A 25,188-nucleotide genomic window follows, 5' to 3' on the forward strand; every position below is an offset into this window, starting at 1 on the left:
GTCGTTCTAACAGATATCATAATTAATTTTTTTAGACCTTAAGGCAAGTGAAGAAGGCCCAAAATATGGTGGGAAATACATTCCCACTGCCGTATTAATCCAATATCTATTGAATAATGAAGAAAGCCCTTTACTTTAAATTACCAATCAGAAATAACAACCAAACAATAGTTGACAACGTTTTTTCAAACTAAAAGATATACTCATTCTTTAGGTTCTTCCCAATTAGAATGTAAAACAAACATACAAGCATTTTAACTCAAAATAAACTTAATGTGCATTTATATTCAAGTTCTGTTACATAACTTCAGTAATGTATAGTCAGAGTCAAATAGTTCGTAATACCCAGTGGCCAAAAAGTTAAGAACACAACCTTGTAACGCAGGGTACTCACCTGCCATGTAGCACGTATCGTACCATGTAACGTATCCAACCTTAGAAGTGAGTACGGCTCGTCCACGGTCATCGCGTATCTGGCTGCGAGCTCCTGGATCCTACTGCGAGCCGCCTTTGTGCTCGCAGTGATACCGCCACTCGGCGGGTCGCTATGATCTCCCTGCGAACCACGCGCGAGCAGCTCGCAGCTGACTCGTGCCTATGTACTCTCTTGATACAGTATCTGATACATTACATGCTACACGGCTAAAGCCTGGTCCGTGAGCACGTAGAAACTTGTCCAATGACCCCAAGCTACCCATCCTTATCGCTCGCGCGTAATTATGTTGCTGTCGCGCTCGCACACTCACTGCGGGTGCCCGTCGCACAGTCGCGACAGCAATATAATTACGTGCGAGCGATAAGGATGGGTAGCTTGGGGTCATTGGACAAGTTTCTACGTGCTCACGGACCAGGCTTTAGGTGAGTACCCTGCTTAACAAAGACGTGTTGTGAACTTTTTGGCTACTTTGGGTGTCGCGAACTATTTGACGCTGACTGTACATATCAGAACATCGATCTAAATAATATTGTATCTATGTATAGATCAATATGTATAGCGCTTAAGTCAGTGCCTGAGGTATATTAGCGGCACGGGAGGGTGTTTTTGTGACGGTCAAATAACCGCCTCTGTGGTCTAGTGGTACCACCACCTGCTTCAGACGCAGAGGTCCCGGGTTCGATTCCCAGTGGGGGCAGATTTTTCTGTTCGGTTTGGTTGGTGGTAGGGCTTGTTCTAAGTCCGCCTGGCTCTAGCTACCACCATCTTACCTAAATCTGTCGCCATAACAGCAGTGTTAACAGCATTGTTGTGTTCCGGCAGTTAGAGGTAAGATAGTTCCTCCGTGGTTGAGGATTCCGGGTGAAGCTCGCTTCCACCTTCGGCCTGATCGTCACTTACCATCAGGTGAGATACAGGCCAAGAGCTTCCTCGTTGTGGATAAAAAAATATATCACCGAAACTTCAAATGTATGTCACGTCATAATATGTCAATGTCACCCCTCTCATACCTCAGGCACTGAGCTATACCTATAATTTAACGAACTTGGTTTTCAACGTCACATTGGTCACAATATTGTTTGTATTTCTTATACATTAGTTATATTAGCATAGTTGTAAACTGTCACTTTATTATGAATCTTGGTACTTTTTGATAAGTTCTAAAATATTTACTCCACAAAGATTTCTTCTACAGGGTGTTAGGTAAATGGGTATATGAGCCGACACTAGCCCATGTTAATATGGGCATATAAATGGTATGGTGAAGTCAGAAATTTGATATCATCATTTTAATTTTTTTAATTTTCATACAAAATAAATTTTATGAAATACGATTTGTATGAAAAATAAAATAATTAAAATGAAGATATCAATTTTCTGACTTCACCATACCATTTATATGAACATGTTAACATGGGCTAGTGTCGGCTCATATACCCATTTACCTAACACCCTGTATACCGTATACCCGTATTTGTTTTTCTTCATTGTGGAATATGCCGTATCATATGTTATCACGGTTTTCGACCTTAATGCGATTGGATAATGTTCAAAGTTTGATGCCACTTGCTTACCTCACAAATCAAAGGTTCAGTTTCAAAACCTCCTATGTAACAAATTACTTTTTTCAAACTTGATTTTTAAAACAAATGAAACAGAGATAAATGCCAATGTTAAATCGAAGGTGCAGTTTCAATACACCCTATATAACATTTTTTTATTTGTACAAACTTTAATTTTATCATAAGTAATCAAGAGAAAAATTGCAATGTTACATTGATGTCAGTTAGGAAGTAAAAGAATGCACTTTTAATTTAACAAATATGAACGTAAACAATATCTGATTTTATATTTTTTATGACGTTAGAAAACGCCATGTTATCGTATCGACAAATGGCATCAAACTATGTCCATTATAAAAAAACTTCTTGACAATAATGTTTATTAAAAAAAAAGCATTATTTCATAAGAGTTTTCGCTTACTTAAACGGTACCTGACTTTCTCGAAAATCCAAAAAAAAATTGGCCAGGTGACAATTTTTAACACTTTTTGCATTGCAGAATTACATTATGAATTGCAGGTTTTTTACTTACGTGTATGTACCAATTTGCTGTCAAATGCGCCATGTTTAAAATTTTCAAAAATCTTACTTATGACAGTTTACGCCTCGGCCGTGTATATTAGCAGTAAGGCTTCCTGCACACGAAGAAAACTGAGTCGTACTCGTGCTGCATCATGGAGTTTGGGTTTTGTGCGTATTTCGTCTTCACGCCGGTCTGTTCTTTCTGTAAGAAAGAGAGAAAAGTTTTTATTTGCAAAGCAAAGCACCTATCTCCCTCTCTCTCTCGAAAGGAGGCCATCCATAAATTACGTCACACGAATTTTATGATTTCCTTGACACAGCTGGTTATACTTATTTGTGAGGATGGGGCGGGTCACTGTCTATGCTTTAATAGTTGCGTTGCCTAACTTGCACTTTGCTTCTGCTTTGCTGCTTGTCTAGTATAGATGCTGGCCTTCCTTATCCGCATCACTGCGGGTGAGGAGGCGAATGGTCTTGAGGGAGAGCGCAACGGTCGTGAAGATCCTCAAGGCAAGACTGAAGGATTGTCCTGCACGTGGTTGCCGCCCTGCTATTGGTCTAATTCCTTATGAAATAGACGTAACGGAAACCTTCTGTCGGAGTACCGCCGGGATGTCGAGGTCATGTCCTTGCGTGTCTATCATCAAAAAGACGATGGTAGATGGTAGAATGACCTCCTGCACCTAGGTCACACCCTGAGGGTCCATTCTCAGGGGGCAGGCCTGATGCCACCGGGATGCAGAAATCGGGCAGCTCATCTTGAAGGGTGCTGGGGAGCCAATGGCGTGGTATACCCCCAAGAAAAAGCGCTGTAACCTGATGATAGATGAGTCATAGCAGCGAACTTTTATAGGGACCGCTGCTGAAACAAAAGTCCTAAGCTACCGAATCAATGGCGGTATAACCATTAACCAACCAGAGGTTGAGGAGGCGCGGGCGGCCTTGGATGGACACAGAAAGGACCCAACCGAACAGTGGCGGTATAACCACAACCGGCTACCACAAGCCATGCGATGGAAAATCTGAGCAAAAAGTGTGGCAGTGGTGCTAGGGGAGGCATCACGGGTTTCAAAAATATCCCCAAAAACCAACATGAGCGCAAAGGCAAAAATTGATTTACCCCAGGAGGGTACCAGCAAGGCTGGAGAATCCCTCCCTGAGCATCGCTCAGGCTGCCCTACGTATTCTGGGGGGGGCAAGCAATTGCGTGTTGGAGGAGCTGCAGGAGGCAGCAGGGGCCAGACCAAATTGGGAGGGCCAAAGGTCCCGAAAGGGATAAAGGCACCGAAAGGTGAAGTGGAGGGCGCACCAGGTGCAGGGAGTGGGGTGGCACCGTCGGGGAATGCTCCCCACATGGGGCGGGCACCTAAGCGGAGCGCTGAGAACCCACGGGGTCTCGTTGTGCGAAGCGAGGGCGGCCTGAACCAGGGGGGCGGCTCTGGCAGTGTGGCTCCATACAGTGCACCACCCGAGCAGCGACTGCCTGATGTGCGTGAGGCGCTAGGGCCGCAGGGTAACACCAGTGGCACTGCGCTTAATGCAGCGGAGGGCGGCGATCTGCAGGGGAGAAGGAGGCGCAAAAAGCGGTCGGGATGCCAGAGGAGGGTGAAGGCTGAGTTGCGGAGGCAACAGGCTGAGGACGCCACCTCAACGGCAGACCGGATTAAAAGGGCGAGGGAGATCAGCGGAGAGAGCCAAGTGTTGGTCAGCGCCAAGCGTGCTAAGACTGAGGAAACTCAGTCATATGCCGCGGCTCTGAACATCTATAAGATGGCGATCACCGCTAAGGACTTTCCAGGGACCTGGCTAGGCGAGGAGGAGTATCTGGCGCTTCAGGGTATCATTTTTGATAAACTGGAGATCACGCCGGATCCCATCCCCGTCGTCAGCATGGGAAACCTGAAGTCAGGAGCGATTCTCTTCAGGTGTGAGGGGGAGAGCTCAATGAAGTGGCTTCGCACACTTGATGGCACTGCCGTCAATGGTGTGGAGCTTAGGGTGGTGGATGCTAAGAACCTCCCAAAGCCGGTGAAGATGGCCTGGAAATCCAGGAACGTCACGAGGCAGGACACAGGGCGGGTCATGAGGTTGCTGCAGAGGTTGCATCCGAGCCTGAAGACCTCGAACTGGAGCATTGTTGGCTCCACTGTAGAGGGGATGACGGTCAGGAGAATCGTCCTGATGGACGAGGCCTCTGCGGCGTACATCAAAGACCGCCAGTACATCCTGAACACTGGGATTGACCGGAGCATCTTCAAGCTTCTCGAGTACGATGTAAGGCGTGGGGATGAACCGGTCAGTGCCAGTGTGACGGCTGAACAGCGTGGGGATGCGGTGGCGGTCCCGGAAGACTGCCCGCGGACAGAGGAGCAGGCCTTGGAACCAATAGCGGGACCTAGTGCGAGTGAAGGGCTATCCGGAGGGACTGGGGGTGCGGGGGAGAAGCTGGTGGTAGATGAACCTGCTGCCGCTCTGTCTCCCGCATCCATAGGCTCGCTGGAGGCCATAGCTGACCTGGACCTGGGACGGTCCTCGCCGCTGGAGTATGATATCTCCGCGGATGAGGAGACCGAGCTCGGGGACAGAATTTGACGTCTGCAGCTCTCTTCGGGGGTTTAAGGTGCGTTCAAATTAATCTGCATCACTGCAAAGCGGCGACTGCCATCATGGCACGAGAGCTCAAGGTCAAAAGATATGATATCGCCTTAATCCAAGAGCCCTACCTGTACAAAGGTGAGGTGAAAGGACTCGGCGGCACAGGTGGAATATTAATATATAATTGTTCTACTAATGATACGAGGACTTGCATTTATGTCAGAAATGGGATAAGTGCGATTCCTCTATCCAGGTTTTCTTACAGGGATCTCACAGCAGTGAAGATCCAAAGGGAGGGGGATTTGCGAGGAGTAATAGTGGCATCGGCATATCTCCCATATGAAAAGGCAGATCCTGTGTCAAGGCAAATGCAGGATCTGATACAACACGGCAACCAAGAAGATCTGGAAACCATCATTGGCTGCGATGCGAATGCTCATCATGTTGTGTGGGGCAGCTCAAACAACAACGCCAGAGGAGAGAGGTTACTGGATTTTCTGGTGAGTTCTGAAACACATATTATTAACAAGGGTAACAAACCTACATTCTTCAATGCCCGGAGGGCAGAGGTGATTGACCTGACGCTTGCATGTAAGAAGGCAGTCCGGAAAATCACTAACTGGTATGTTTCGGACGAGATATCATTGTCTGACCATAACTATATATGCTTTAAGTATAATGCTCCTATAAGAAAAGACGCAATTAAAAGAAGGAATCCCAGGAACACTGATTGGGAAGACTTCAAACGGGACCTAAGGACGGAACTTAGTGAACCAAAATGCAAACTCAACTCTGTGCTTGAAATAGAGTTTGACGCTGATCGAATTACCAATGCCTTGAAGACTGCCTGGAGGGATAACTGCCCGGAACGCGAGGCGGGATCGAAGAAACTTCCATGGTGGACCAAGGAAATAGCCCTCTTACGAAGGGAGACAAGAAAGGCATTCAATATAGCAAGAGCTAGGAATGACTTTACAGAGTATAGAAGAGCACTGACGGAGTATAGCAAAGCGGTGCGAAAGGCAAAGAGGAAGGCATGGAGGGATCATTGTGAGATGATCAACTCAGTTCCCGAGGGCATGAGACTAACAAAGGCCATGTCAACAACCAAAGCGAACCCACTCACTACAGTATGGAGTGAGAGGGGGGGATATACGGAAGCAGGCAAAGATACGTTGAAAACAATGATAGCAACGCACTTTCCTGAATCACAGGTCCTAAACGATGATCAAGATCCAATCAGCGTGGAGGAACAAAATAGAACAACAAACAAGCTCGACTGGGTTACGGCTAAGAGAGTAGTGGATGAGACTAAGGTGAGATGGGCAATCGGGAGCTTTGAACCATACAAGGCACCAGGCCCAGATTCGATCTACCCAATTCTCTTGCAGCAAGGAATCTCCATTCTGACTCCTCATCTATGCAGGTTATACAAGGCCTGCATAGCATTTGGATACATACCTAAGGTATGGAGAGAAGTCAAAGTGATCTTTATACCTAAACCAGGTAGACCGGATTACAACGACCCTAAGGCATATAGGCCAATAAGTCTACAATCTTTTCTTCTCAAATCGCTTGAAAAACTTGTAGATAAGTACATAAGACAAGGACCACTAAAAAGATTTCCTCTACATGAGCTTCAATGTGCATACCAGGCAGGGAAATCTACAGAAACTGCGCTACACTATGTAACCGGCAGGGCGGAGGCGGCTCTTGAGAGTAGGGAGGTTACTGTTGGGACATTTGTCGACATAGAGGGGGCATTTGACCGCACTACCTTCTGCTCTATAGGAGCTGCTGCTTCTGACCACGGGGTACCACTACCTCTATGCCGGTGGATAGACTGTATGCTTAAAGGCAGGATTATTCAATCAGAACTGCAAGGAGAGTGCATGAGTGTAAGGACTGTCAAGGGCTGCCCGCAAGGGGGGGTACTCTCACCCTTGCTATGGAGCCTGGTCGTGGACTCACTACTTGTGAAACTAAACAAAGGACCACTCTACACGGTTGGATATGCAGATGATTTGGTAATTATGGTAAGGGGCAAGTTCCCAACTATTGTGACAGACATCATGCAAAGAGCCCTCAACACACTGGAAGAGTGGTGTGACAAAAACCACCTCTCGGTGAATCCGGGAAAAACGAATGCTATTGCATTTACAAAAATGAGAAATACAACAGGGCTAGGACATCTCTACCTTTAGGGTAAGCAAATAACCTGGACCAATGAAGTGAAATATCTAGGGGTAATCCTAGATAAGGAACTTACATGGCGTAAACACCAAGATACGGTCATAGCTAAGGCTATGAGAGTGCTGGGAATGTGTCGTGGTGCATACGGGAAGGCATGGGGACTTAGTCCCAGAGTGATGAGGTGGATCTATATAACTATGGTGAGACCAATAATACTTTATGGCAGCATTGTCTGGTGGCCTAGAATTAGGTTACAGACGTGCAGAACGGCACTGGGCAAATTGCAAAGAACTGCATGCCTAGCAATAACGAGTGCGTTTAGAACTACGCCAACTGCAGCATTGGAAATTATTCTGGGATTGCCCCCACTGCACTTGGCGCTAGAAGTAGATGCAAGGAAGGCGCTGCACAGACTGAAGGGGGCGGGACTTTGGAGTACATCCAAACCTTGCACCAAGCACACAAGGATGGGGAGTGATCCTCAATTAGATGCAATAATGGACATGGGTTGTGATACAATGCAGCCTAGGTACATGTTTAGCAAGGATTTTAAAGTGTCTATACCAACAAGGGAAGACTGGAAAAGAGGACCAAAACGTCAACAAGACAGCCTGATCTGGTATACTGATGGCTCCAAGATGAACTCAGGAACAGGAGCGGGCGTCTACTCCAAACAATCTGAGCACAGTGAAAGCTTAGGGAGGTTTGCAACAGTGTTTCAAGCTGAAACCTATGCTATAATCATGTGCGCAGTAAGGAATATAGAACAGGCGCATAAAAAGCGTGACATTTACATATTAAGTGACAGTCAGGCAGCACTCAAAGCCATTGCCTCAGTGAGGGTTGGATCCAGACTCGTTTTGGAGGCAATCTTGGCACTGAATAAACTTGGAAGGCACAACAGGGTGACCCTCATGTGGGTACCTGGACATACTGGAATCGAAGGCAATGAGAGAGCCGACAGTCTAGCGAGACAAGGGTCAGAGGCGGCACCTATTGGGCCAGAGCCGATAGTGCCCTTATCTATAAGCACTGTACACATGGCCATGAGGCAATATACATCCAGGAAGCACAGAGCTGAATGGGAAAGCTCCAACGGCATGAGCCACTCCAAACTATTCCTAGTTGGAAACACAAGATCATGGGAAAAGCTCATACTCAATGGAAACAGAAGGCAAGCCCGAGTGATTACGGGTGCGCTAACAGGACACTACACTACAAACCACATGCTCCACAAAATGGGCCTAACTACGGATGACAGCTGTCGAGCATGTGGAGAACATGCGGAGTCCATGAAACACCTACTCTGCGAATGTGACGCGCTAGCTAGAACTAGAATGGGTCTCCTGGGGTCGGCTTATCCGACGCCAGAAGAATATAGGTCCTTCTCACCCAAGCACTTGATCCACTATATGGATAGGATCTTTGTGGATGAGGGGGGATAAAGGTATAGGGAAGCACAAAAGATCCCAATGGGTCGACGTGCACTGCGCCCATGCGCGGCCCTAAAATAAGATAAGATATTTGTGAGGATCATGTTTTTTTAACTACACTTACACCCGCATTCACAAACGATACTTGCTTCAGTGAAGCAGCAAATCGAACGCACAACGTTGAATAGATCTCTGTGATTGGTTCGTATGGCACCCTGTGCGTCCACGCGCACTGTGAGACCTCATAGTAATGTTTGTGAATATGGGAGTTAGATTAAAACGTTCAAAAAACATGATCTGACCCCTCCCTTGTCACAAGTGTGACAACACTTTAACGTATAAAGTAATTTATGGATGGCCCCCAGTATTCATATATCACTAGCTTTCCGCCCGCGGCTTCGCCCGCGTGGAGTTTTGTCTGTCATAGAAAAACTTTATCGCGCGCGTCCCTGTTTCAAAAACCGGGATAAAAACTATCTTATGTCCTTTCCCGGGACTCAAACTATCTTTATGCCAAATTTCATCAAAATCGGTTCAGTAGTTTAGGCGTGTAAGCGACACAGACAGAGTTACTTTCGCATTTATAATATTAGTATAGATTTCGCTTCAAAAGACAAGCATTTCGCTGAAGAAACTCACCAATATATCGAAGCCCACATCTCTGATGATGTCCAGTAGTATATCGTATGGAGGCTCGATGCTGTTCTCTGTCGTCATATCACTGGAAAAGAAAATACAATTCAAATCATTCAAATTCATGTATTCAAAGCTCGCCAAGACAAATGTATCTTATCGCGTAAAATCCATAAAATGTATGTATAGTTCTTGCAACTCACGAAGGCGAGTGAGCTTTACCTGTGTGTGTACGTGTACATGCACATAACGATAGTGTAATGTCTGTCAAAACTTTTGAAAAACGAACAGTAGCGAGCCACCACACATGTGAAGCTCACTCGCCTTCGTGAATGAGGGTTTTCGCGATTGAAAAATCTGCCAGATGGCAATACGTAGACGCGAGGTCCAAATGCTGCATGATTGGTTATTTTTGACATGACATTGACAGATATGTCCAAATCCACCAATCACGCAGCAGTCAGACCCTACATCCACGTCCCGCCATCTGGCGGATTTTTCAATCGCGAACACCCTCATTGCAACGACTATAATATTCAAGGCCTACAGATGAAGGTCACGGTACTGTATAACTTTTACTATCGCATAGGTACACGTTATCTCAGTTGCGGGTCCAATGAAAGTTTAACTTTTCCCCGTCACAAACTTGACCTTCACTAGTTGGGTTTTTATTGGCGGTCAAGCTGTAGATCCTGGCTACACAGAAGTTACAGCGGTGGGAACGAAGTGAGAATAGTCCCGTGTACTGTACCTGTAGTGGTACAGCAGTGGTCCCAGGTTGATGCTGTAGATCCTCTCTACAAACTCAATGACGTTCGGTGCGCAGTCTTCTTAACTACTCATTCCAAAGCTCTCAAAAAGCCTACCTTAAATGCTCTAAGCAGATCATAGGACTGAGTAGGACCAAAATGCGCATCTTAGTTCGAGCGTACACTGGATCACTGCAGCTTAAACAAGCACTTGTCCACTATGGGACTGTCCGAAACAAGAACGTGCAGGATGTGCCAAGAGGCAGATGAAACGCCACTACACATTCTCACTTTGATGCGCAAGCGGAGCTTACACTTGGGCAAACACATCCTAAGCCCACAAGATGTAGAACATATCGCCCCCCAAAAGATACTGCATTACCTAATAGATCAGTACGCGTCGTAGTGATACTGGGACTTCATAGAATCAGAATAGCCGCTCAAAACAAAAAAAAAAAAAACAATTTACTTACAATACCCGGCGATAATAAATATTGCACATCGACCTTTAGAAAGAGACAATCGGCTAATTTCGGTTTCGTAGAGCGTTATCTCTGTCTCACTTGAACAACGACTGACAATAACGTTTTGTCAAAAATTTTGTGAATTAAATTGCTAAAAACTTTTTATAGTCGTGAAAGAAAAGTGGTTCACAATGTGTTAAAGTATTTGTCGAAGAGAAATACTAAGGGTTCGGACAATATTTTCATTGAATAATGTTTTGTCAATGACTTTTTGTCTGTCGTATAGGTAGTGTACGACAGAGATAACGCTCTACGAGCCGAAATTAACCGATTGTCTCTTTCCAAAGGTCGATGTGCAATATTTATTGCCGGGTACTGTATTATACTGTACAGTACCTGTAGTGATACAGTAGTGGTCCCAGGTTGATCCAGAAGCCCCCAGGCTGCAGTATGCTGTAGATCCTCTCTACGAACTCTATGACGTTAGGTGCACAGTCTATGAAGAAACACGTCGCCACGCAGTCCCATTCCTCGGCCTCTGTGTATACCTGTGGATAAAGTTCATAATTCATCATTTATTGTCATCGAATCATGAGGAGAATCGCTCGCGCGTAATTATATTGCTGTCGCGACTGTGCGACGGGCGCCTGCAGTGAGTGTGCGAGCGCGACAGCAACATACTTACGCGCGAGCGATAAGGATGGGTAGCTTGGGGTCATTGGACAAAATTCTACGTGCTCACGGACCAGACTATAAACTAATAGCTGGTGAACGCCAGACCTACGTCATTTTATAAAAGCTGAAAGTTCGTCAGCGTATGCTCCCAATATAGGTTACAATGCTGGTGAATCATGGAGTTTGGGTCATCGTGGCTCTGGCAGCTATCCTAAAAAATCTGATTTTTACGCACAATATTTGGGCAATGATAAGAAGTTGTTTCTACATAAGCCAGATAGTTTTGACAGTTCCAACTCCTTGCCAGACAATTTTTTTAGGATAGCTGCCAAAGCCACGATGACCCAAACTCCATGATTCACCAGCATTCTAACCTATATTGGGAGCATACGCTGACGAACTTTCAGCTTTTATAAAATGACGTAGGTCTGGCGTTCACTAGCTCTTAGTCTAATCCGTAAACGAACTAAAGTCGCTGACATAGCCCGACGGATTAGCAAGCTGAAGTGGCAATGGGCAGGGCACATAGTACGTAGAACTTGACGGCTGATGCGGCAGCAAAGTTCTGGAGTGGAGCCCGCGTACAGGAAAGCGCAGCGTGTGTCGTCCACCCGCAAGGTGGACCGAAGACTTTATAAAAGTAGCCGCTACCAACCGGTCATCATCAATCAATAAAAGCTTGTTTTTAAAAAGGTTTTGTCAATATTAATTTATTCACATTTTATTATCATCATCATCATTTCAGCCACGGGACGTTTACTGTTAAACATAGGCTTCCCCCAATGATTTCCACATCGCTAGATTGGAATCGACCTGCATCTAGCGCCTTCCTGCTACTTTTTATGAGGTCGTAATGTCGTATCAGGTATCGTAGCAGGTATTTTTATATAAAACCATGTGTAGATAGTTCCATCCACGAAGACCCGCCCCACCATTCTTCCGCTAATGTTTGAGTGTAATCGGTACACGCTAAATCATCCATGAGTGCACACGCACACTACAATAATGACGCTCGGATTGCTCGGATCAAACTCCCCGCACCCCGCGCAACCGAGACCAAAAATTGGTGGGGCGAGTCTTCGTGGATGAAACGATCTATACGAGGGGTGGCCAACCGGTCGATTGTGGCAAGGCAAAAAATACTACATGATTGTGTACTAAAGCCTGGTCCGTGAGCACGTAGAATTTTGTCCAATGACCCCAAGCTACCCATCCTTATCGCTCGCGCGTAATTATGTTGCTTTCGCGCTCGCACACTCACTGCGGGCGCGCGTCGCACAGTCGCGATAGCAAAAGGATGGGTAGCTTGGGGTCATTGGACAAAATTCTACGTGCTCACGGACCAGGCTTTAAATTATGCTCTTCCATTTAAGATTTCAAGCAGTATGTAAGATCGCCCAGGGTTTCGTTAGTAAACAGTAGATCATATGTCTAATCAAGTTGGCCACCCCTGATGTATACCTTTGTAAGTTATTGTAGAACCAACTCACCTTAAGAAAATCCCCAGCGGTCATCGAGAAGTTATGGTTAGGTCTGTCCCCAGAAGGTCGCACGTCCGGAAACTGTGCAGCCAGCAGTTGATGGTCACATGTCACGTTGTTCACGTATTGGTGCACCCACGGGTGTACTGTGTATTTATTGGCCTGTGCAGATGAATTTAGGTTTTAAACCTGTAGGAGTATGGTGGAAATTCGATTAAGATTTGGAAGCAAGAAAGGAGCTTTTTTATTGAGAATTCTAACGAAATACAAGCAACCAGTAGTTGATACACCCAAGGGCGAGCTGTGTATTTGTTGTCCTGTAGAACTGAATGTGGATTGTAAACGAACAAGGGTATGGTCTATATTCGATTGGGAGATTCAAGCAACAAAGGCGTTTTTTTTTTTTTGAGAAATGAACGAAGTATTAGATGATGGTCACACGTCACGTTGTTGACATATTGATTGTACTGTGTATTTATTGGCCTGCGCAAACGAATTTGGATTGTAAACGTACAAATATATGCTCGAAATTTGCCACATACAAAAATGAGTGAAGCGATTTCGTTATTAAAAATGCTGGCCGCTGCAATTCCTGCGTAGAATTGCAGATCCTTTTGAAGTTTAACCAGTAAAAACCCGACCAGTGAAGGTCAAGTTTGTTAATATCAAATATGAGCTGTTATTGGATTCGCATCGAGATTAATCAGAAAAAATTGTAGTTTTATACCCGTTTTCACCATCAATCCTAATTTTTAAGTGACCCCTGTGAAAACAAAAGTCCTTTTATGTGTTCCCATAGGGGTTCCAAAATTAGGGATTGATGGTGAAAACGGGCATTAAGCTAAGGAGAAACTTAGGCTGAGTTTTTTTAAGGAGTGTGACAGGCTTGACGTTTGTTATAGTAAATTAAGATGGTGCAACCCAGCCTTAGGCTAGGCGCAGACCACCGACATCTAGTTGGCCGATAGTTGGGCCCGATTTTAATTTGTATGAAGAATCAATCGGTGTAATGTGCGCACTTTCATACATCTCCATACTGATTAACAGCCCGACCCAACTATTGGCCAACTAAAAGTCGGTGGCTTGCGCTAAGGCTTAATGTGCAAGGCGGATGACATTATGACAAAAAAAATATCTTAAATGCTTTTCAGCTAACAATAGTAAGGCGATTATCACGCTGCACCGCGCTCCGCCGCGGTCCGCGTGGCGACATATAACGAATCCCGCGCGCAAACGCGTTGTCAGTATGTTGTGCCGGGCGTGTTTTCTATACAAACTGAGGTACTTGCATATAATGATTAAATCTGTCGTCTCGCGCCGCGTCGCGTTGTCGTACCGCGGCGGAGCGCGGTGCAGTGTGATAATCGCCTAACAGAGTTTCTTTCTACTCACCTCCGGGCACCTGTTGAGTATAAAGTTGCTAGCAAACAGCATGAACAGCGAAAACTCGTTGCCCTGGCACGCGAAGCCTCGCGCCGCTGTCTCCCAGGCCAGCCGGCCCAGCCCCGCCCCCGGAACCAACACCTTGACCTGGCCGCGGTCGCTGCAAGCGTTATGTCACGTCACGGTCGCGTCGCGCTACAGTCGCGCCGCTAGCAGCATGAGAGCGAGCGCTCGTTCCCTGGTAGCCGGCCCAGTCCCGCGCCTGGGACCAGCACCTCGACCTGGCCGCGGTCGCTGCAAGCGTTATGTCACGTCACGGTCGCGTCGCACTACAGTCGCGCCGCTAGCAGCATGAGAGCGAGCACTCGTCTCCCAGGCAGCCGGCCCAGTGCCCGGGACCAGCACCTTGACCTGGCCGCGGTCGCTGCAAGCGTTATGTCACGTCACGGTCGCGTCGCGCTACAGTCGCGCCGCTAGCAGCATGAGAGCGAGCACTCGTTCCCTGGTAGCCGGCCCAGCTGCGCGCCTGGGACCAGCACCTCGACCTGGCCGCGGTCGCTGCAAGCGTTATGTCACGTCACGGTCGCGTCGCGCTACAGTCGCGTCATAATTGTGTCATGCTCATGTAGCTTCACGCTTACGTCACGTCACGCTTGGTCGTTTTATGGTACTTTTGCATCCGGCTTATGAAGCGTCACGTTTATACCGCGTTGCACTTTTGTAAAAATTATGTCGGCTTATATTTATGTTGCTTCGCGCTCAATTCGCGTCACACTAACTAATGTCTTATCACGTCGCTCTCATGTCGCATCACGCTCATGATGCATCGCGCTCATGTCGCGTCGCGCTTATGTCACGTCACGTCGCGCTTGAGTCGCTTCCCGTCGCGTCACGTCGCTCTCATGTTACATCGAGCGTATGGCCAGGCTGGCTGGAGACCTAAAGTTCGCATACCCTTAAAATGAGTTTTTACGGCATCCACGAGAAGAGTGGGAGTGGTACTATTCTACACGGTACGACATAATAAAACATTGATTTTTTTATAGTTAACTAGTCTGGTCGCCGAGCACGTAGAATTTCATTCAATGACCCCAAGCTACCTATCCTTATCGCTCGCACGTAATTATATTGCTGTCGCGACTGTGTGTAGGGCGGCAGCAGTGAGTGTCGACCGGACTTTAGTCGCTCTATGTCTCGCTCTCACGTATACACACATACGACTTTCAACGTGTAAGAAAATATCCGTTTAATCGTTCTGTCTCGCTCTCACGTACCTATAAACACAGTTACGGCTTTCAACGTGTAAGAAAATAATTATCATTCATGTCGCTATTCATCACGTGTATAAATCGCGCAGCGAGAGTTGTGGTGATCAACAAAAGCTAAAATATTTGTTTGTGTGCGCACATTACACTGATTTGGTATCGGCCGATTCTTCATACAAATTAGAATCGGGCCCAAGTATCCGCCAATTAAAAGTCGATGACCTGCGCCTAGGCTAACATGTTACGGGACTATTCCCACCTCTCGTTCCCACCACTGCAACTCCTGTGTAGCCAGGAACTACAGCTTGACCGCCATAAAAACCCAACCAATGAAGGTCAAGTTTTTCCCGGGGGAAAGTTAAACCGTCATTGGACCCGCAACGAAATTAATCAGAAGAACATAGGAGTTCGAAATTAAGGTTCGACTTCCCTCCATTGCAAAGCGGACTATGATAGGCTAACATGTTGTCTAAATTACGTCAGTAATACGAGTTCGTCTCAACTCTCGCTGCGCGACCTACATGTCACGTCGCGTCACAGTCACGCCATTTACCCGCCTCTCACCTGTACTCCTCTTTCGGATACCGTTCCTCCAGCTCGTTGAGTATTGGCGTATAGCACTGCTCCCTCTCCGCGGCGCCTATGTCGCTCCAGTCTCTCACTATGTTCTTTAGCACCGATTGCACCTGGAAACAATTTAAATAGAGCATATTTTATCTATTAATTATTAGTGAAATGGCAAAAAATATTAACCTCTTAGAGCGGACGCACTACTTTGATGATGATCATCATCATTTCAGCCACAAGACGTCCACTGCTGAACATAGGCCTCCCCCAATGTTTTCCATGTTGATCGATTGGTAGCGGCCTGCGTCCAGCGCTTCCCTGCTGCCTTTATGATATCGTTGGTCGTCCTTGTGGGTGGACGTCCCACACTGCGTTTTCTGGTACGCGGCCTCCACTCCAGAAACTTGCTGCCCCATCGGCCGTCAGTTCTGCGTACTATGTGCCCTGCCCATTGCACTTCAGCTTGCTAATCCGTCGGGCTATATCAGCGACTTTAGTTCATTTGCGAATCATGGCTTCACCGGAGGTGCAGCGATGGGACTACAGGTGGGAATATTCCCGTATACTTCATCATCATTTCAGCCACAGGACGTCCACTGCTGAACATAGGCCTCTCCCAATGATTTCCACATCGCCCGGTTGGTAGCGGCCTGCATCTAGCGCCTTGCAGCCTTGCTAATACCTTTATGAGGTGGGAATATAATATCATCATCATCATTTCTTTCACGGGATGTCCACTGCTGAACATAGGCCTCCCTAAATTACTTCCACATCGCCCGGTTGGTAGCGGCCTGCATCCAGCGTCTTGCTGCTATCTTTATGAGGCCGTCGGTCCACCTTGCGAGTGGATCGAAGACCTGGTATACTTAGGTAACTAAAGAACTAACCTTCTCAACATCATGCTGCATCTTATGCTGCTTCTGTGAGGCGATCTCACAGTTATTATAGTTGCATCCAAAGCTCTCCCCATTCGTGCCTATCTCCATACTATTGCTATGGTCCACATTCTCGAACATAGTGTCCACATCCTTGATGATCAGGTGGACTATGGTATTGTTCACATCAAGGCACTGTTTGAATTTGGTCAGGTAAGTCTTGTATTTGTCGAGGCGCCGCTGGTGCGTTATGGGCAGCATGGATATGATCTTTTCCGACTTGTGTATTCTGTCCAGGCTGCATAATCTGGAAAAAAATGTTGCAGCATGTAAAATATTTGTTCATAGTCTACCTCGATAGATTAACTGTGTTACAAACATATAGAATCTATGCCTTTGTCCAACAGTGGACGTCTTTCGGCTGAAACGAACGAACGAAACATATAGAACCAATATCAATTTATAGCCACGATAGCCGAACGGTGAAGGGGTCGGAGTGGCCGACTCGAGATCCGAGGAACGCGGGTTCGAATCCCACCGCCGCTCGACTATTGTGGTGAGCCCACTCGTAACACAAGCTTATTTAGCTTACCACGAGGGGCTAACGGGACTATTAGTAATTTGGGCAATACAAATTGTTAATAATCTTTAAAAAAAAATATTTGACTGCAGACTTTTAGTCGGCCGATAGTTTGGTCAGCTTCTCATTTGTATGAGGCATCGGCCGATACCAAATCAGTATAATGTGCGTACATCCGTACTGTTATACTGATTAACAGCCTAACCAAACATGTAAAAAAATATTCGCATTGACATACAAATTAAAGTTGATGATGTTTTTTTACATGCTGTATTTATACTAATATTATAAATGCGAAAGTAACTCTGTCTGGCTGTCTCTCTTTCACGCCTAAACCACTGAACCGATTTTGATGAAATTTGGCATAGAAATAGTTTGAGTCCCGGGAAAGGACATAGGATAGTTTTTATCCCGGTTTTTGAAACAAGGACGCGCGCGATAAAGTTTTTCTGACAGACAAAATTCCACGCGGGCGAAGCCGCGGGCGGAAAGCTAGTTTATTAATAAATGTATGATGATAATAATAATAGAGAAGATATAACACTATTATTCTTATCACACACAAAAGTCCACTATCGCTTATGTAATTAATTTATAATTTTAATAGTACAGTTACACATAATTGATATTAATTACTTTATGACCTAGTTATCACCACATACTTTGAAGTTGTTATCAAACTATGTATAATTAATTCTTATTACATTACTGACATTGACGAAATATGTCTAGAATATGTAAATAAATATGTATGGGTTATTTAAATAAAAGCAGGCCTCAAACTCGGTGGACTGACGACCTCATTTATGAGGCTCATCTCACCTCCCATTCCCATCACTTCAATTTAAAGAAAAAAGTGTGGTTGTGTTCCCCAGTCGACGAAGCACATAATGTGGTGCCCTGCGTGCCCAAACAACTGCACGCAGGAAGATTTAATGAAGGCTACTGACAACGCCACTCTTGTGGCGGAGTTTTGGGCTGACACTGTGTAGGTTTGTTGTCGACACGACAAGAAGAACTCAAAGAAAGACAAAAATTGGCGATATGTAATAGAGAACATACAACATTGATTAACGGGGCAGAAAAGTTCTCGAGTGGCGGCCACGAGTCAGAAGACGAAGTGTGGGCAGGTTTCCCAGCAGGTGGACCGACGATCTGGTCAAGGTCGCGGGAAGTACCTGGAATCGGGCAGCGCAGAGCTGTGTTGTGGAAATCCTTGGGGAGGCCTTTGTCCAGCAGTGGACGTCATTTGTCTGAGACGAACTAACGAACGAACAACATTGATTTGGTTTCACTGGAAGCTTAGATTGGAAGCATGACTCCTCAGTCTTACAACAGGTAGCCCTAGTATTGCTCATTCATAAAAATTGATTAAATGGTTTAGGCATAAAAACTAGAGTTTATCTCTATGTATAACTACCTGTAAAAGCGAAAGGTTAATGACTGACTCACTCATAACGAAATCTCCGAAACTACAAGTGCTAGGAGTCTCAAATTTTGCATGTGGATTCCTTTTAGAGCGTAGGTGCTCACTAAGAACGGATTTTACTAAACTTTACCCTTAAGGGGGTAAAACGGGATCCACGCGTACGAAGTCGCGGGCGGCCGCTAGTACCAAATATTAGTAGGTATAATCGAGTTATTGCACCCACGCTTTACATTGTAAAACAATACAAAATCTGCAGCCTGATAAGTAGATATCACCATAATACAGAACACAGTAAGCACAACGATTATAAACTATGAATCACAAGTAAAAACGTCAGATACACGTGTAGCAGTAGTTTATCCATTGTTTACATGTTATAAAATGTAAATATGTTTGTTGTTTCGTCATACAGTGCTTGTATTTATTCTGTGGTGTACGACATTGTGTCAATGATCTAAGATTAGAAGATTCTAGAATTTAAGGTTTAGGGTGGAACTATTTTTTTTATTTCTATCCAGGTGAAGAGGACTGCTTTGGTGAACCCTCTTATAACACAAGCATATTTATTTAGATTACCATGAGGGGTTAATAACTTTTAATATAAAAAAACTAACACAACAAAAGTTCACCTTTGTAGGGTAATCATTCTTATAGGTACTGGAATAGGAAGTGATTCAAAAATATGCATCACAATGTGATTCTAAAACTACCATCAAGAAGTGAAAACTCCTGTGATGATGAAATGAATCCTGCTTTACTTTGTAGAATATAAAGTTTTCTAGTACCTACAATATAAGTTGTCCTGTACTGCAGTAAATTGTTAATGTGTCAATGATTTTGTTTTCTTTTATATTCTAACTTCAACAATATTAATTCTAATTAGAATATGTAATTTATTTTATCAAGGAAATGCTGAACTAGAATGCTGTAGATAGCATACCATAACTTAAACCAAGAGTTGAATTTTGCTAGTGAATTCTTTTCTTATTGGAAATTAACATTCTAGAGTAAACAATATACCTACTTTATACCTAATTTAAAGTATCTTTAAGTAAGAGAATACTGTAACATTATTCTAAGTCCAAATCTGACTATCTTATTAAATAGGTACATCCTTATTTTATAAATCTTGTTTCATGTTTACTATCAATGAATTGTGCAATAATAATAAATAAAAAATGCACAATAAACTGTTACGTTTTCTTATCATTTAAAAACAGTTTGTTAGGTTTTGAGATATAAAAATATGAAGGTCCTTTAAAACAATAAACAAAAAACATCTAAAATGTGTCAATTTTAAGTGTATTTATTGATTGAGTAAACAATATTTATTTGTGAAAGAATGCTTATCTTGCAGCAAATAAATCTTATTTTATAGATACATAGCTCTAAACAAATGAATACATACAGACTGAACCATTATCTGTAAAGGATGAAAGGACATTGTCAGAAACCGCCTAAAAAACCGCCCAAAAACATTAACCCATCATAATTATTTTCTATTTTTTTTAATACATTAAGCACCCTTTCATTCTAATGGACACTTAAGCATTGAAAAATTAAATAAATAAGTCTTTTAACGTTTATTCTATAATACTATTACAACTTCCGGACGTTTTGGTGCGTGGCATGGTCTAAAACCTATCAAGTTCCATAATTTTTGCCGATAAAATCTGTACGAGGCATTACCGTACTTTATTGCTGGGAGTCCATGTATAGTGATGTTCCTGCGGCCATCATAGACAATAAAATATCGATTTTGAAAATAAAATAAATCGATTAAACTGCTTTGAAGACTAGATTTGCGTTAAAAGCTAAAAAGATATTGACAGTTTGACACTATTACAAGAAGATATCTAAAGTGTCCAACTGGTCGAAGGTCGTAAATAAAATAAAAATAATTAGGACCATAAACTGATATTCATGGTATCATAACTGTAAAAGTGTCAGAATCCGATGTTGAATCCAATGCCAGTTGAAGTGTGAGAAACATATATATATTTTTTTTTATGTGACAGGAGGCAAATGAGCAGACGGATCACCTGATATCAACCTAGTATAGTTGCCAGTCTCTCATAATCTATGCCAATGAGGGTTTTCGCGATTGAAAAATCCGCCAGATGGCAATACGTAGACGTGAGGTCCAAATGCTGCATGATTGGTTATTTTTGACATGACATTGACAGATATCCACCAATCATGCAGCATTTGGACCTCGCGTCTACGTATTGCCATCTCGCGGATTTTTCAATCGCGAAAACCCTCATTCATAGCACATGTATAATAATAGACCAAATGAACTTTTATAGATTGTGAAAGAGAAGATAAAGATTTTATTATTTTATTAAAATCTTGCCACGAGGTAGTTTTTCAGTAGAAACCAGGATTGGATAATCGCTACAGGCAAGTATCAGAACATTTTATAAATATTTTTAATCGATTATATCCATGTGAATCGTTTTAATAAATTGTCATTTTACTTTTTCAATTAAAACTTTTTCAATCCCTAGTCTTGTCAAACTGTCATAATGTCAACAAATTATAAATGTCACGTCAGTTGACTCAATTTCAGTCTTCTGTGCGTTTATTGTATTTTTATTTCAATGAAATAGTGCTAAAGGGTTAGTACTAAAACTGAACGCCTTTTTTCAGAAAGAAAACCAATGTGGTGCCCTTATTATTCATGCTGTTTGAAAGTTACAAGTCAGTGATATAGATGACCCACGCTGAACTGTCCCACCAAACTCAATGACAGGGGGGCGCTACCATCGTTCAACTATATGGTTTGCAACATGGCAAAAATCTGAACCAGCGATTCGGTATTGACGGTGGCGCCCCACTGTCAATGTCATCGACAGGACAATCCAGTATTTTGGAACTATACAGAGTTGCCGACATTATAACTCCGTAGTGATACCATACCAAAGAAGAAGTTTTCCTAAACACTTGTGTTGTTTTTATATGTGATCGAATAAAAAGGATTAATTCTACTGCTCAAATGGAATAACTTATCCCAAGAGACCGAATATAAAAAAACCTCTCCATAGAAATTATCACCATCACGAGGATGTGAATTTTTTTGAGAATTTGATATTGGTCCTGTAAGAAAAGTAGTTGTATTTCAGTAGTAGAATCAACCCTTCTTGTTTCATCAGCAAGAGTAACTATAAAAACGCCCTGTAGGTAGGTATTATTAAGCTGAAGAGTTTGTTTAGTGTCAAAGACTGTCACACAGTGTAACTTAAATTGGCATATTATGATAATGAACATAAAAACTTAAATAAATATTTATGTTAATATTTTTTCTATTTATTTATTTTCCCAAAGCTTCACAGTGACAGCTGAAACAGCAATACTGTTAACAAAACAGTAAAACTAAACTTGGAACAAACTGTTACAAATATGAGGGGTTTAATATTTTACAAATTAAAATAAAACCGCATGTTGCTTTACTTTCTCGTATAGGTAATAAATGTAATTAATGGCTAGATTATTAATGTTACTTTGTTACCCTCAATAGTGAGGAAATCTTATAAAATGGTAACCCTGATTTTTATTGTCATTCAAGTGCTCTTTCTTCGCATAGGCTTCTGTGATTTGGCCAAGGGCCACACACATTGCGATAACATTATGCGACATTGATTTGACAGCAGCGGAGTGAAGTCTTGCGACTATGCAAAATGATACCCTGTAATCGTAGCGCATACAGACATAGACGGGGCGGGGCACATAGCTCGTAGAGCTGATGGCCGCTGGGGCAGGAAAGTTCTTGAGTGGCGACCACGAGCCGAAAGACGTAGCGTGGGCAGGCCTCCCACTAGGTGGACCGACGATCTGGTGAAGGTCGCGGGAGGTGCCTGTATGCGAGCGGTGCAGGATCGGTCTTCGTGGAAATCCTTGGGGGAGGCCTTTGTCCAGCAGTGGACGTCTTTTCGGCTGAAACGAACGAACGAACGATACGTATTACCACTATTTACCAGACATTACTATTTATTGCATACTCGCCGGATTACACGTATGAGCACGCGCGTAACAGCTTCGGCCTTGCATTATTATAAGATCTTGTTCCGCCCTTTTACGAACTTCCTCCGTGAGAATATCCCCGCCGAATTCTATGATGAACCTATCAAAAGTCATATTCTGCAATGTCAACCCACCACAAGGTGGACCGACGACCTGATAAAGGTAGCGGGAAGGCGCTGGATGCAGGCCGCTACCAACCGTGCGATGTGGAAGTCATTGGGGGAGGCCTATGTTCAGTAGTGGACGTCCTGTGGCTGAAATGATGATGATGATGATGAAATGAATGAAAATGACAAATCTTCGAACGTGTATAATACCGTGCCAAAGTAATCATATAATTTTGGCACCTTAATAACTATTGCCGTTTTTGTTGTAAAGATCATGCAGCGCTACTTGCGGATATTATTGGAAAGAAAACTATGTGGGCTCTAGATCTGAAGCCGCTTTAACGAACACGAAGTGCTCATACAATGCGGCGTATTTTCTTCCAGTCTTTAGTCAGGACTTTAGTCGAATTAAAACCCCGGTTGAACGTGATATAGCCGCACTAGAATACGATGCTTTTTTGCATAATCGCAAGACTTCGTTCCGGTGTCGACCGAATGTTATCATGATGTATGTGGCCCAGGGGTTACCGTAGCCGCTAAGGTTTGAAACTTCTTGCTTAAAATATTGTAGTCTTTGGCATAGACTACGATGGTAGTCATGGAGATAGGAGTTTGTTATCTCGTGTCAGATGTAAATGGTGAAAAGAAAACTCATGATTCGTGGTATTTTTATGTAATATGTAGGTATTTTATAAAAGTGGAACCCCGAGTGATCTCCAAAACCCATTCTATTATTATATACGATTCGGCTTCGATATCTATAATACAATAGGAGTTTATTTCATGTGTCAGATGACAAGGGTGGAAACAACCTACGATTCATGTTGTTTATTTACGTGCAATATGTGGGCATATTGTAAAAGTGGAATGCCGAGTTGTATTTCTAAAACTTGTTCTATTATTTTATACTATTTGGCTGCGACTCGGCGTGACGACAATACAAAACATTTTTCGCGAATCGGTGTTCATACATTCACACAATACATTAGACGCCATGTTGTCATAAACGACATATTATAAAATCGCTGTGATTTAATATTCTTAATCATTAATTTTATGGCAAGTGTCCATCAGGAATCATTGTTCTTACACACAGAATCGTATTATTTCGCTTTCGGGTAGTAATATGTCAAAATTGTTGGTTCTTTAGGCGAACAATGTATGGAGAACGAACATTGTCCTTTAAACCATTTGCATCCTTCTAAAATAAGACTCTACTCATGATCATAGTACATTCCCCAAGTATGAAATAAATCCAAAGAGATTTTTGTCTTTATTTTTACTATTTATTTGTATTCAATGTTATAAGTGTTATTTTTCAACAAAAAAATCTACTCTGATGTGCTGTTGACTGCACAATTGTTTTAAAGTTTATAAAATACAAATATAAATAGTAAAAATAAAGACAAAAATCTAATTGGATTTGTCTCATATTTTGGGAATGTTTAATTACTATGTATCATGAGTAGTGTGATGTTAAAAGGATGCCAATGATTTCAATTTCACTTTATATAGTATGTATAAAGCTACTATCAGATGATAATGACTAACTTATACATTTTTCCTGTTTCCAACAAAGACAATGTAACTATGTAGTTAGTGACCATCTAATTGGAGATCTAGCAGAAAATTTCAAGGCAAAATCCACCTAACGACACAGGGAATTAGGATCACACCGCGGCACGTGTACAGGGGAACAACAAAGCGTATTGTAGTATCTAAATAGGTTAATTATATCAGGCAATACAGCGCAAACAAAGACTTGTTGCTATGTCGGTTTTATCGCGATTTATCACAAAAAATCATCGCGCAAACCCTTGTAATGTATCACTAGAGTGTTCTAATACATTTTAGGACTATTTTTAAAACAGATTTACTCACTTGTAGTATTTAAATGCGTTCACAACGGCGACGAAGTGGGCCCTCTCTTTTACCTCGTCGATTTCTTCAGTTGCGGCCGCGAATGACATCTTCGGTGATCTAAGATGGTCAAATAACTAATGCCGATAGAACTGATATATTATTTGATATCTTGCGACACTAAATACAGTATTTAAATTGAATATTTTGGGAACGGCAAGCAAATAAATAGATCGCTTCCCGTTTGACAGCTAACTAATGTTCGGATACGCCACAACCTGTGGACAAGACGATGATAATTTTCTGAAGATATCCGAATACGTTCATGTATTATTTTGAAATTAAATTAAAGTGAG

The 25,188-nt window shown here is 43.3% G+C and overlaps 2 protein-coding genes across 2 annotated transcripts; one reads left to right on the forward strand and one right to left on the reverse strand.

Moving 5' to 3' along the window:
* Nucleotides 1-1,898: 1,898 nt before the first annotated feature.
* LOC135085032 (carnosine N-methyltransferase) lies at nucleotides 1,899-25,073 on the reverse strand. The gene is made up of 8 exons (XM_063979815.1): nucleotides 24,854-25,073; nucleotides 16,846-17,140; nucleotides 15,956-16,077; nucleotides 14,136-14,286; nucleotides 12,753-12,905; nucleotides 10,984-11,135; nucleotides 9,381-9,462; nucleotides 1,899-2,722 (listed from the first exon to the last, which is right to left on the reverse strand). Exons 1-8 carry the CDS (start codon nucleotides 24,940-24,942, stop codon nucleotides 2,618-2,620), a joined length of 1,149 nt encoding a protein of 382 aa, XP_063835885.1. The 5' UTR covers nucleotides 24,943-25,073; the 3' UTR covers nucleotides 1,899-2,617.
* LOC135085016 (uncharacterized) lies at nucleotides 4,283-5,424 on the forward strand. The gene is made up of 2 exons (XM_063979795.1): nucleotides 4,283-5,140; nucleotides 5,381-5,424. Exon 1 carries the CDS (start codon nucleotides 4,291-4,293, stop codon nucleotides 5,110-5,112), a length of 822 nt encoding a protein of 273 aa, XP_063835865.1. The 5' UTR covers nucleotides 4,283-4,290; the 3' UTR covers nucleotides 5,113-5,140; nucleotides 5,381-5,424.
* Nucleotides 25,074-25,188: the final 115 nt, after the last annotated feature.

The sequence above is a fragment of the Ostrinia nubilalis genome, chromosome 27, assembly GCF_963855985.1.
Source record: "Ostrinia nubilalis chromosome 27, ilOstNubi1.1, whole genome shotgun sequence".
NCBI classification, from domain to species: Eukaryota; Metazoa; Arthropoda; class Insecta; order Lepidoptera; family Crambidae; genus Ostrinia; species Ostrinia nubilalis.